General features: G+C 45.3%; 1 protein-coding gene across 1 annotated transcript in view; it reads right to left on the bottom strand.

Moving 5' to 3' along the window:
• Positions 1 to 1,751: 1,751 nt before the first annotated feature.
• LOC115055250 (sodium channel protein type 2 subunit alpha-like) overlaps positions 1,752 to 14,169 on the bottom strand; it is a 25,975-nt gene continuing 13,557 nt past the window's right edge. The window contains exons 14-27 of the mRNA XM_029520919.1: positions 13,893 to 14,131; positions 13,640 to 13,813; positions 12,934 to 13,290; positions 12,319 to 12,846; positions 9,014 to 9,149; positions 8,410 to 8,564; positions 7,835 to 8,008; positions 7,258 to 7,380; positions 5,947 to 6,222; positions 5,433 to 5,486; positions 5,176 to 5,313; positions 3,807 to 3,911; positions 3,441 to 3,711; positions 1,752 to 3,353 (exon numbers count right to left, since the gene is read on the bottom strand). Coding sequence (XP_029376779.1) covers positions 2,161 to 3,353; positions 3,441 to 3,711; positions 3,807 to 3,911; positions 5,176 to 5,313; positions 5,433 to 5,486; positions 5,947 to 6,222; positions 7,258 to 7,380; positions 7,835 to 8,008; positions 8,410 to 8,564; positions 9,014 to 9,149; positions 12,319 to 12,846; positions 12,934 to 13,290; positions 13,640 to 13,813; positions 13,893 to 14,131 — 3,923 coding nt within the window. The 3' untranslated portion in view covers positions 1,752 to 2,160. The remainder of the gene's footprint in view (positions 3,354 to 3,440; positions 3,712 to 3,806; positions 3,912 to 5,175; positions 5,314 to 5,432; positions 5,487 to 5,946; positions 6,223 to 7,257; positions 7,381 to 7,834; positions 8,009 to 8,409; positions 8,565 to 9,013; positions 9,150 to 12,318; positions 12,847 to 12,933; positions 13,291 to 13,639; positions 13,814 to 13,892; positions 14,132 to 14,169) is intronic.

Genomic DNA, 14,169 nt, shown 5'->3' with positions numbered 1-14,169 from the left:
ACAGAGGGAGACTAGAAAATGGAGCTCAAAGCATGAAGACAAAGTGACCTCTTATCTTTTTTTTTCTCTCCAAAGACTATTTGTTCGGCCTAGAATAAAGTCCTACCTGAGTTTTGCTGAGCCTCAATCACGACTCCAGCAGCCTGACCCTAAACCCGCTCACCTCTGAATGAATTCATCCTGCATGCTGAATACGCTTCCCAAAATAGGCTTTATTTGGGAAATTTAGCCACATCTTTGGTTATAACATAAAAAAAAGGTCACGGGTCACATTTTGCAAATTGATACATTGGTAAGTGTGACATACTTGAACCAGGTGGATGATCCTGTCCAACCGAAGCTCCAACCACTGAACAAAGAAAAGGCTGTAAAAAAAAGTGGAGAAAATCAACGAGCATTTACAAAAAATATGTCCTTTATTCTTTTGGCTTTGAAATTATATTACCATATGAGCGGACAGTGGTCACTTCCTGCATGCAGTTCACTAAAACACCACAAGCGCAATGAGAGATGGCTACCGATTGCTTCATGGTTTGTTTCTACAGATATGGGGACCATACATGTGTTTCATTATGTGTGAGGTGCAGAAATGCTCTAGAAAAAAATGTAAATCATATCCAAGGACTGGAAAAACTGACTCATATCTACAGTAAAAATGTTATTTCTATTAGTTGAACAGAAGCAACCTGCAGAGCCCAGTTGCACATAGAAACAAAAGATGCTTCCACCTCACAGTCTCCCTTTCTAACACACGTACACGTCGACAGACAAATACAGACGCACACTTTTTCTCTCACGCAAACGTCCGTGTATGACCGCCGCACGTGGTATTACATAGCAGTGGAAATAAAAAGTGCTCTTACGTCAAATGTAAGTGTGATGCATACTGTGGGCCCAAATAGCGATATTATTTACAAACCAAGCCACTACGTCAAAATCACTCACATCTGTGATATTAGTAACTTGTAAATGTGATATATGGTCATGTTCTAGATTAAGAGCAGTTAGAAAGAATGACATTTTATTTTTAGTTTATTTCATTATTTAAGATATTTTTTTTTTTTTACAAGAGCTCTGGCAGGTGTGATGGGTGGGGTGGGGGGTGGCCAGTGAAGGAAAAGACAACTAATGCTCGAGAGGAGACGCTGTGATGTGACAGTAGATGAACGAGAAGGTGCCACCTTAAGGAAATCATTTTGACATTTTGGGAAATATGCTAACAAACTTTGCTGTGAAGGTTGATGCTGTTATGTTTATTGGTTGGCTGACTCTGGAGTTGTGTAAATTATGAAAAATGAAAAAAAATGAAAAAGAAAAGAAAAGACTATAAACTATTTCCCAAAATATCAATCAGTTCCATTCTTTCAGCTTGCATACATTCAGCTTCTCTGTACTTAGAAACCTGTTTCCTATTGAAATTGGGAGTTGGCAGTCCACGTTGAAGCACAGTAACAGTGGTGCACCAGCGAATACAATGTGTTGTGTTGTCTGTTGCACTTCAGCCGTACCTTTTGCTGTTTCAGCTTCTTACACTGTATGACCCAAAGAGCACTGAATGGCTGTTGTTGTTGTTATTGTTGTTGTGTCCAGCACTAACTTTGTCGGCCCTCTGTGATTTTACCACAGTGAAAGCAGCTGGCATGTTCACACGATGATGACACAAAAACAACAGAAAACATTCCTTCTTAAAAAAAAAAAAAGAAATAGTAAAAATAAGATAGACATCTTGTGAAGAAAGAGAAAATGCTGAGTATTTGTGAAGTGATAGAGCTGATTGTTAAATTCAAGACACTGGATTTCTATGAGTAGCAGCAGCACTAGCTACAGACAACTTAACAGTACACACAATACAGTGTGTCAGATAGTAACAACAACCAATAGGTAAATCACAAGCGTTTTGCAGAGAGGCTTTTCCGTGTTCTACTCCGTCTCTGGCAGTGTCTGCTGGATAACTTGTTTTTATACTGTCCCTCTGAGAAGACCCCGCGTGTCCATCAATGGCATAACCGCGCTCTAATTTTAGACTCAACATTCCTCAACTCTTGACAATCAGCACACAAGCGTACATCTACTGTATCTAGCCCACCCCCCCTTAGAAGCTGTAAACAAATTTCCCTCATGTCTCTAAAGCATTTTATTTTTTGTTCCTATTTAAAAAGTTTATTTCTTTCGTTCTTTCGAGTCTTTGCCTTTGTTTTCCTTTTCCCTATTTTCTTTCTCGTATTTGTCCTTGTCTGATTTTGTCACGCTGTTGTACGAGGGCGGGGAGGCTGTGGAGGGGGTCACGTCCGTTTTCTCCGACGTGGAGTTCTCAGTGAACTTGCTGATGACCATCACGTCCTTGTCCGGGTCGTGGATTCCCTCCTTCAGCTGCTCCTTGTAGAGGGCGGAGGCCTTCTTCATGGCCTGGCGGATCATGTAGCGGCGGAAGGCCCTCTGGATGACCACGGCTGACATGTCCTCCTGTTTGCGGCGGAGGGTTGTGGTGATGGGCTCGTAAGACACTTTCGAGGGGTTCGAGGCCATGAAACGCTCCTCCATCTGCCCGCGCAACACGTCCATCTCGCCGCCTTCACCCAACACTCGCTTGGTGAAGGCGAACAGGATGTCGAGGCAGTGGATGCGCTCGCCGCTGACCATGGGCAGGTCCATGGAGATGAGCTGGATCATGTTCGGCTTGGGCATGCGCAGCGGCGGATCTAGAGCGTCTGCAAAGTCAGACAGTTTGCTGTACTCCATGAACTGAGTGGCGTCTGGATCGAAGCGCTCCCACACTTCGTAGAACATCTCAAAGTCGTCCTCGCTCAGCGGCTCGGCGCTCTCCTCCGTGGCCACGCTGAAGTTCTCCAGGATGACGGCGATGTACATGTTGACCACAATGAGGAAGCAGATGATGATGTAGCTGACGAAGAAGAAGATGCCCACTGATGGGTTCCCACAGTTGCCTTTGTAGTAGTTGCCCGGGTGCTCAATCTGGCTGTCGCAGTCCGGCTCCCTCTTGTTCAGTATGGGTGCCAGCAGGGTGTCCCACCCGGCTGACGTGGTGATCTGGAACAGACAGATCATACTGTTCCCAAAGGTTTCGAAATTGAACATGTCATCGATTCCTGCCTCACGTTTGACGTAGGCGAAGTTTGACATGCCGAAGATGGCGTAGATGAACATGACCAGAAAGAGAAGCAGGCCAATGTTGAATAGAGCAGGGAGCGACATCATCAAGGCGAACAGAAGCGTCCGGATGCCCTTGGCACCTTTAATAAGACGGAGGATTCGGCCTATTCTGGCCAGACGGATCACTCGGAATAGCGTTGGGGACACAAAGTATTTCTCGATAACTCCCGACAAAAACATCCCTGCAAAAGAAAAAGAGCGTTGAATTAGAGTTGCAAATTCACCCAAATCCTTCCCGCAAGCTAAGACAGATGAAAATGTCCCCTTACCTACGATGGACAGGATCACAACCACAAAGTCGAATATGTTCCAGCCAATGGTGAAGTAATAGTGACGCAGTGAGATCATCTTCAGCACACACTCCCCAGTGAACAGCACGATGAACACCAGGTTGATCCAGTACAGGATTTTGTCCATGTCTGGAGTCTGGTCGTCCGTCTCCACCATCATTGTCACCATGTTAAGGCAGATGAGGATCATGATGACGATGTCAAAAGCCTGCTTTGTGATACAGTCGAATATGCAGCCTTGAAATGCATTCTGGGGGAAATGGGGGACAAGGAACAGGGAAGTGTTAAATAATGTACACCTCCGCTTGGAGCAAAGCAGGTTTGTCTGAGCGTGCGGGGCATTACTGTTGGCCGAGGTATGGGCTTCTGTGGTTTTTTGGAACCCAGCTTCTTCATGGCGTTGTAATATTTCTTCTGCTCCTCCGTCATGAAGATGTCCTGACCTCCAAAGTAAAGGACACGCAAACAAATCCTGGTTATAACCACGTAAAAACATTTTAAATCAGCCATCTTTCTCCAAAGCTGGAGAGTGGTACAGCCTGTCCTGCTTTATGGTCATTTTTCCTCCACACTGACATACTTTCTTCAAAATCAACAGTTTTTTTTAAAGGACGTTTTCTTTTACATTTAAATCAAAGTTCCATAATTATGAAGCAGAACAAATATTTTTTTTTGGTCTCATTGCAGCCAAAACATTGCTGTGTCGTCATTAATCAGAGCCAGGCTCTGAATCCCAGGCTCGCAGCACACTGAGAGCTGCTGGGTGAGTGGGTGAGACGTGCCTGAAGGGAAGACTGGTGTCAACAGCGAACAACCGTCTGCCGACTGATGTGGCGTCTCAGTCAGTTAGTCTGAAACCCCCTCCCCCGCTCTCTACTCTGCTTATCATCCCCCCCCCCCCGAGTGCTCCCTCTCTTGGGCGTTGCCGCTTTGACTCTGTAGTGCTTGGTTGAAAAGAGGCCACAGTTCCAGACTGTGTGTGTGTGCTGGCAGGGTGTTTCTCAGTGAGTCATGGCCCCCCGCACTAATCCTCAGCGGTCCTCACCGTGCGCCGGATAATCATTAGTCTGGAGCCCAGTCCTTTCTTCGCATGCAGCAACAGAACTGGTACCTATTGGGTCTTCTATTTTAAGGGCAGCAACACACAGCTGTGTTTTTCCTCAACATTTTGCCACGGGTGTCATTTTGACTTTGAAATATTACTGCGTCTGTAGGAGCTGATGCTCCAGTCCTGGCTGGCCAATACATTGCTTTAAACAAAGCTAATTTCATTTGCTGTTGCTGCAGGATGTATGCCATCTGTTGCACTGTGGCTTTTGTATGCAAACCTTTCACAGTATGTTGTTTAATGTCGCTGTAAGATGCTGATATAAAATTGTGAGGTTGTTCACCTGAAGATGTTTCACATCATTACTGTAAGGGATAAAAGGTCTGTTAAATGTCATGTGTAATGTGGGTAGGTCAGAATGTGTGGACGCATGCTGATGTATCTGTGTGTGATGGTTTTACTCCAGAAATGAAATTTAGACTGAGTTGAAATTGCTGTGGAATACTAAAGAAGATCTTCTCCACCTGTTCTCCACTTGCTTTATTTGGACTGCCTGAATTGAACATGTTACAGTAACTGGGCTGTGTGCGTTAAAGGTAGAAATTTCACACTTCTACTGAGAAAATGTTATTCGATCCGATTGAAATGTTACTAAATGCTACTTATCTTTTTCTTCTGCTGGTTGAAATTGTCAATGATGACACCAATGAAGAGGTTGAGGGTGAAGAAGGAGCCAAAGATGATGAAGATGACAAAGTAGAGGTACATGTACAAGTTCACTTCATACTGAGGCTGATCTTCCACCTGGAGCGAGCAGGATAAATACAAAATGTTAGTTTTGCCAGTCGATCCCTTGTTACAGGCAAAGAGATGATTGTGCAACCAGGTGTAAAATGGAAGTGGATGGGTTTGATTCATCTTACGTTCCGAGAGTCCACGGCTGCGTACATGATGTCCATCCAACCTTTAAAGGTTGCCTGAGAGCAGATGAGAAAAGAGGCGGTGTTAAAATCTGCATGGCACGCTGGGGGATGCTTCCCTGTCATGCAGAGAAGGGTTGGGGGAGTTTTTTTATTTCCGTCCTTACATCGGTGCCATATTCAGATGATGATACAACATGCTAAGACTTGTTTCCACAACACAGACTGCTGGGGAGCAGAATGATTCTCAATTGTACAGGCAGAACTGTACAGGCAGAAATAAAAGTGGAGGCACTTCAATTTTAATAATTTTTCAATGATTCTCTGCTGTGTCTTAACACAGCCACAGTCACAATGAAAGAGACAGGAAAAAGGCATTTCACCGAGATGCCGAAGAAAAGCTCATTTTCACACCAAACTTAATTTAGCAAAGCCGAAGGTGAGTTTTAGTTATGATCACTGTGTACGCTTTGCACATCAGACGTGTGCTTCCTTTTCACGCTGAAGTTAAACTCACCACTTGCAGCAGAGCCAGGTAGCCAGCCCCGACGTTGTCAAAGTTGATTTTAACGTTCTTCCAGCGGGCGCTGTCGTTGGCCAAGCTCATGCAGTCGCTCCTGTTGTTGACCACGTTGATGGGGAAGATCTTGTCGTCGGTGGTGTTGACGCAGTAGTAGTACTTCCCAGCGAACAGGTTGACGCCCATGATGCTGAAGATGAGCCAGAAGATGAGGCAGACCAGCAGCACGTTCATGATGGAGGGGATGGCCCCCAGCAGTGCGTTCACCACCACCTGCAGAGGCCCGAAGCGCAAACACAAACTCAGCACTGATTGTCTACACACCTAGCCCTTCAGAAAAATAATATAAAATTAATAATAAAAAAAAAACAAAAAAAAAAAAAAACTCATGTGGACACCTGATCTGACTTTTAGAAGGAGAGACAACTCTGATTTAGGAATATACAATGTCCCTAAATTATTAAGCTGTATTTAATGCCATGTGTGCACACAGAGAGCTCTTGCCACCATGCATATCTACAAAGAGAATTTAACAACGTGACAGTTGGAAAGAAGAAGGTGGATAGGCGAAAAAGTTAACATTTGATAGGTAAAAAAGCAAAACAGAAAAAAACCTTAGAGAGGCGGGATGAAGTCACAACATTTTGTTTGACTGTAAATGAAAAAAGACAAACAACAAAGAAAAAAATTACAGGTCAAAGGCACCACACAAGCAACAGTCTGAAAACAATGCCTGAGAACAGCTATATACAGTAATCACACAATGTGAAGAAACTCATGCAGATAGAAGTAGTACAGTGTTGAATCGCAAGGAAAAGAGAAAATTACAGAAGCAGCCAGACCCTCTGATGATCTAAAACAATCTGACAACAGTCTTGTCTTCAAATATTAACCCAGAACAATGCAACATTGTAGAAACAGAAATATAAGTGAGACTGTGGAGTTTTCCAGAGGGCAAGCAAACACTGAGGACGCGTCTCTACAGGTTTAATATTGCGAGTGAAAACGATAGTAATATGACAAGAAAAGAACTTTTTGCCCAAGAGAAAACTACATATATGTGTCAGGGGCTCACTGAAAACAGCCGGCTGCAGCTCAGTGGGTTGATAATCTTAAAATATGCGGCAGCTTCACATTTACCTTAAAAGAGTTTTGGATCAATCTTCAAATGTGAAACTTTCATCTAATGTTTCCAATGTACAGAGTCTGTTCAAACTCATCCAATAAAGTGTACATGTTTCAATGCCTCCAGGTTGCCGGGGGAAGAGTAATCATTTACAGGTACGGCTGTCCTTCCCGTGTCCTTACCCTCATGCCCTCAAACCGAGACAGGGCCCTCAGGGGCCGCAGGGCTCGCAGCGTCCTCAGAGATTTGATAGCGCTAAGCTCAGAGTAGCCGAGTGCGTTGGCTACAAGGCTGACCAGCGACACCTGAGAGGACAACGTCAGAGACAAGGAGGGTGAGAAGGTGAGCGACGAACGAGAAAGCCACTTCAAGTGTTTGAGGACGATGCTTCATTGGCCATTCATGATCTGTCTCGACACTCAAGAGGTAATAAAGTATTAACAGTGCTTAAAAATTAATCACAAAAGATTCGGTGAATTTCAGACAAAGAGATGTGACAACACTGAACAATGACTTAGTGGACACATGGCTAAAACTCAGACATTTCCTTTAGGATAAATAAACTATCTCTAATGCGGTAATCCCTGCAATGAAAATCGGGTTAACCTAACCCTAACCATAGTCTGGGTCTGTCCAGAGCTCAAAGGGTGTCATCTTATCTTTTCTTCTCAAAGCTTCGATCTCTGAAGCTTTATTTTCACAGTATCAGGTAACTGAAGGAGTTTCCGACTGCATGAACAGAGTCAAAAATATACATACGTCCACAATAAGGAAGTCTAGCCAGCACCAGGCGTTGGTGAAGTATTTGACAAAGCCGTACGCCACCCACTTCAACAGCATCTCCAGAATGAAGACGTAAGTGAAGACCTTGTCTGCGTACTCCAGCACTGTTTTGATGGTCCTCCGCTGCTCGATGTAAATGTCCTCAAAGGCCTGTGCACAACATAAATTAAGACGCAATCATCATCATGAAATTACTGAACCTTCCAGACAGATTAACACACCAAGCTGGCTCTTTTTACACTGTTCAGTCCTGAAGGAAAGCCATGTGAGCAAGATGAGCTCAAAAGTTAGATGTTGCACAATAATCTGAATTAGTTTCTCCCTCACTAAGCTCGCAGTCTGCGTTTGGAGCCATGACAGTTTCATCTTTACTGATGTTTAATGTTTATTTTGATTGTGCCAGAAACTAGCAGATCAGTCAGTCATTCAGTCAGAAACCTTACAGGCTACAAGGAAAGTCTTGCAGATGCAGCGAAGCAGACGAAAAAAAAAAAAAAAAAAATCAAACATGTTTCACCTCCTATTTTTCTTTCTTTATAACCTTCACCTACCAGTGCTCCACTGCTGAGCAGGATCATGAATATGATGAAGGATTCAAACCAGTTGTGCTCCACGATGATGAAGCAGGTCTTCCTGAGCGTCCACCAGCTCTTATAGTTGCTGCTCTCTTCGTTGATCTGGCAGCACTGGAACCTGCGCACACAACCTGCAGGCCAAAGAAAGAGACGCTGAATGGGATAGTCATTTTATCGGGTGCCATTAAAACATGGTGCAAATAAAGTTGCCTTGCGAAGTTCAAGATTTTTTTTTGTGCTGTTCTTTTATCGACACATAAACATAATGGGAAAAATTCCCTCCTTATTCCGCCCTCATGAAGGACTGGAAAGATATTTGCAGGGCCGTGCGACAAAATGTCAGGTCACATAACAAACACAGAAAGTGCCACAGACTACTTCCCTTTCTGTCCTGCTGAGCATTCGTATTCTCTGTCATTCAGCCATGGGTCGAACACACCGGGGCCAAGCACAAGCAGTTAATGCGATTTACTCTTTGTCTTGAAATGTGCTGCAGAAGCATTTTCATCTCCCACCTTTGTCGCTCTGGCCCACTTTTCCTTCTACCCATCATCCTCCCTCCCCATCACATCCCCCTCACCCTCGGTGAAGCAGGCCTCTGGGTCCAGCGACTCCTCTGGCTCGAGCTCCACCGAATCGACCCCGTCTCCCGGGGGTCGGATATCAACCGTGCTCCCTTCCGACGAGCTCAGATGCTGGGGCTCTACATCGAGCTTCTGCATGGGCACGGGAAGAAGATGAGAGCACAAAGTTATGCGGCCGCAACACTGAACGGCAGTTATAGGAGCCAAACTTCTGAGCTGGATCATTGTGATTCTCCGTTCACATGTACTCCAGTGCCACAACTGCATACCTTAGTGTGGAGACTAGGCACTGTAATAGCTCACAGAGTTGGGCTCTTTAAGGTCATTTTCATTGTATCATCAACATGCAGCATCGATCAAATGTACCTACAGGCTTTGATGTTAATTATATCTGATGGCTCGAATCCGATTATGTGGCGCCACGTGACACGGGGAGGTTGGCCTTACAGAAATGCGCTGTGGGTACGTTTGATGTGACCTCAGTTTGAGGAAGAGTACATGCAGTATTCCAGTGCATTATCAATCCAAGCCTGAAATAGTACCAAGCAGAACATGTGCTAAGTGTTTTCATGTCCACTGAAAGAATATTCTAAATCTATTGTTTTTTTTTTCCAGAATTTATCCCATTTCCCCCGAAATGTGCTTTCCAGCGTAATGATCTCCCCACCCTCATACCTAGAATCCACCCAGAGAGCGACAGAGAAACATTTTCCTCAGTGACATGAAAACACGTTATTTCCATTCCTTGAAAGCAGTGTACAAGCTCCTTCTGTTGGTGCTGAAGTAGACGGATAACCACATTAGCTTACCAGCAAAAACCAGTACTGTGCACTGTTTATAAGACAGCATGTGGTCTGGCAGTTTTTTTTTTTTTTTTTAATTAGCACCCATGCATACCCAGAAAACACACAGGACTAAATGTGCTGCTCAATGATTCTTGGTGCTCTTCTCGGTGATATTAAAAACACAAATAAGGGCAAGTGGTGCTGCTGCTGTTAAGTTGTCCGTCTGAATTTTGCATCCTGATGACACTCCTCTGAGCCCTAAGAGCATCTTTGTTTCTGGAGTAACGTTTATTAAAAACATCATCTATCTGCAGAGCGTGAGACGTTTTGGGGGAGTTGTGAGACTTCCTGTCTGTTTTTCTTTGGGCACACATGGTGTTGTGCAGCCTCATGTTGGATCTGTCTAGTGTGTGGAGGGTAGAGAACATGTCATCCTAGACAGTGCAGCAGCCCTGATTGCCGTGGGACCCAGCTAATACGGCATGGGAATGATGGAAGCATGCTGCTCGCAAGTGCATCGTTTTCTGCTCTTTCTCTCCTCCAGCCAGAGAACCGTTACATCTTCTGGACGTGGATTATATCGGACTGTCTCTGTTTTCCTGCCATCTTTTATCTGCATAAGAATTGTCAGATTTTGTTGGTAAATTTTACTGTAGTTATCGTTGGGTGATAGACAGTTGCAGTGAAACGAAAGTGGATAACACAGGCATTAAAGCACATGGAACAATACAAATAATTGTGTGGGACCATATTTTTTAGGCTTCAGGGCTGTTTTGAATAGATTTGAGGAGAAAGGAAAATTTATCACTGAGGTGATGTATAAAGTGCCATGTGTTATCTGTTTTGCCGCTCTGCAAATATCGGTATCGATCGATGATCTTTTGAAAGATTTCCGTCGGAAAAAATCTTTCATCATTCCGTTAATATTTGAGTATCAGAGAAAACAAATATGTAAGTATTTCATGTGTGTCTGCATGGGCTATGAACCAGACAAATGAATTTTGTCAAACCATTGCAAAATTCATTCCTGCATTCGGTCTTTTTTTTTTTTTTTTTTCCCTCATTCTCCTCCAGCTCCTCTCTTCCTTCATTCTCAAGCTGGGAGTGTTGGATGCCAATCAAGACCCAAAATCATGTCAAAAATCCAAGCAATGAAATCAAACGCAAAGGTCATGTTAGATGAGTTTATACATCAATGGAAGAAGGTGGTGTTGCTCATTCCTAATGGTTTTGTCACTGCAATACAGCCTGATGATTGGAGAGAAGTTATGAAAGGGAATGGGTGGAGTGGTGGTGGTGGAGGGGGAGTAAAGGGAGAAGGCACAGCACAGAATGTGCTGCTGTATGGGAGGCGGGGGAGGAAAGAGGAGAGAAAAGGGGGCGGGGCTGGGATGGGGGTGGGAGGGGCGGAGGGCAGACCAGGCGAAGAACGACAATGGGCAATCCGTTGAAGATATGAGAAAAAATATGTTGTTTGTCTGTAAAATGGCATAGGCAGTCCTCATGGTCAGTGCTATGGTACAATAAAGTGGTCTTACAAGTCTCCTCTCACTGAAAACCTTGAGAGCGCCTGTGACACAGCTGCAATAACAAACGGGGGGGTTAAACAAAGTAAGTCATACACACCAAAACAAGCCAGCATACAACCTCAAGTCTGCTTTCGCTGCTCGGCCACAAGGTGCAGTGTGGGAACGAGTTCGCCACAGACGGCCCTGAAGGCCTTCTCCTGAATAGATGCAACACAGAACGATCAGGTTGCCCATTTTAATCCTGGCAATGACACGTCACATTCGTTTCAAGCACGCAAAAGCAAACAGCGATGCTCTGAATGCATCAATTGATCGTGACTATCTGTAATTTAACTTGTGCTTAATTCAGCAGCTCCTGGTTGCAGAGTGCTGTGAGAGGAGCCGTCTATGGTGTGTGCTGTGGTGCCAGGAATAGTCTCCTGGGTTGTTTTGAATCCCACTGAACTGGCACCACACCCACAGTGGCAGGTTGACATCACCAGGGAGCATGGCTCCACTGCTCTGGCAGCCTGGCAACACTTAACTCCGTACCTGCCGTCTGCTCTCTCTCAGAAGAGCTAAGCAGACTGTCATGGAAATGGTGCGGCATTCGATATTCTCCGAACACCAGACCATTCGATTTTTTGCTTTGTTGGTATAGTTTAGAGAGGGTGATCTGAGCTTGCCGCATCCGTTTCTACAAAATGATTGTCGAATCGCTGCCCCATAAAGTCATCTTTGACGCACATCACACTCACACACACACTCTCATTGTTCTCTGTCATGGGTGTCTCTTATTCTCCTGCTTCTCCAGATGATTCCTTCAGTAGCACAGTGTGACACTTGCACAAGTGAGTCAGCAGGTTGTTTTCAAAGAGTTTCAAATCTTGACACGTTTTTCAACTGACTCAAGTTAGGTGTTAACCACTACACATGTGAAAGAGCTAATCAGCTGCATCCTACAAGCTGACGGAGACTTTGGTCGTCCAGTCAAAGTCCAAATCTTACCTCTTTGCTGCCCTCGACATCCGACGAATCACTGCTGAAATCTTCAGTGTTGAGGTTCTCAAAGTCCGACTCACCCACGGCGATGGGCACCGTGACCGTCAGGCTGGGGTTGTGAATGAATGACATGTAGTCACATTCCTCTGCGGGGTACTTCACTGTATTGTCCCCACCAGCCCTGACCCCCACCACCAGCCCTCCTCCTGGCCGCCCGTTGCCCTCTGTCATGTACACCCCACTGGGCTCTTTGGTGATCTCCACCGAGGTGTGATTGGAGATGCAGTTGCCTTTGTTGTTGCTGTGCAGTTCGTCTAAGGGTTTGCTCTCCTCGGCCAGAACGGCTGCCTTAGCGGCTCCGCCAAAGCAGAGGCTCTGGAGGAACTGCCGCATCATGGCCTTGACAAATGCGATACCTCGCTGGATCCGACCCACAGCGATCTGCAGGTTGTTCATCTCGCTGTCGTCGTCGGTCGCTGCCAAGTTGTCAGCGCTGAATGAGCTCAGGAGGAGAGCCAGGAACAGGTTCAGAACCTGAGAAGACATGCATCTTTCAGCGCTCCAGCCGTTTCAGCCAGGAATACTGCAACATACTGTTAACGGACACCATAAAGACCATACCACCAGGTTTCCGATGACCATCACCATCATGAAGACGATCAGGCACATCGTCTGTCCCGCCACCTCCATGCAGTCCCACATGGTCTCGATCCACTCGCCGCACAGCACCCGGAACACAATGAGAAAGGAGTGGAAGAAATCGTGCATGTGCCAGCGGGGCAGCTGGCAATCATCAGAAATCTTACACACGCACTCCTTGTAGCTCTTGCCGAACAGCTGCATGCCCACCACGGCGAAGATGAAGACGATGATGGCCAGCACCAGAGTCAGATTCCCCAGAGCGCCCACTGAGTTCCCGATGATCTTGATCAGCATGTTCAAAGTAGGCCAGGACTTGGCCAGTTTGAAGACTCTCAACTGTTTTGGAAAGAAAAGGAAAATGGATGTTTAATGTCGGATGCTTGGGAAATGTCCATCAAATCAAGAGAATCAATGTAGAGTATAATATATATTAATTATGCAGCAAATGGAAGTAGGTTTTTGTTCCATGTTTCATAAACAGTTATAATTACATATTTCAGAATCTAGCGCCTTTAAAAAGCCACGCAGGTGAACAGGACAGAACACATAATCCTCCACAGCAACTCTCAGTGGGGTTTCGTGCCCTCATTTCATCTTTACCTCATTAATAATGTCATTGAGAAGCCATTGTGTCCCTTACAGGCTGGTCTTAGTTTTCTGATAGAAAGAGCAGATAAATTCTTACCAATCTGAAGGACCTGAGCACAGACAGGCCCTCCACGTTGGCCAAGCCAAGCTCCATCAAACTGAGACTGACAATGATGCCGTCAAAGATGTTCCAGCCCTCCTGGAAGTAGTAGTAGGGGTCCAGGGCGATGATCTTGAAGCACATCTCTGCAGTGAAGATCCCTGTGAACACCTAAAAACGGAGGGGGGGGGGTTACCTTCACACCAGAATCTGCTTTGTGATAGATATTTCACTGATTGGTGTCACTTGCCAGGTTTCCGACGGACAGGACAGTATTAAACTCTTTCGTCATGGGGTAATGCTCCATGGCCATGAAAAGAGTGTTGAGGACGATGCAAATTGTGATGGCCAGATCCACAAACGGGTCCATGACCACCATGTTGACCACCTCTTTGATTTTCAGCCACGCGGGCCAACAATCCCAGATCAGACAGGTGTTGGCAAATCTGTACCAGCAGGGCGGGCACTTCTGCCTCGACTCTTCAAGTTCTGCGAAAGAAGAAAAGGGATGAAATGACTGTCGAAGT

Source organism: Echeneis naucrates, chromosome 2 (genome assembly GCF_900963305.1).
Source record: "Echeneis naucrates chromosome 2, fEcheNa1.1, whole genome shotgun sequence".
NCBI lineage: Eukaryota > Metazoa > Chordata > Actinopteri > Carangiformes > Echeneidae > Echeneis > Echeneis naucrates.
This window is presented reverse-complemented; position numbering and strand designations above follow the sequence as displayed.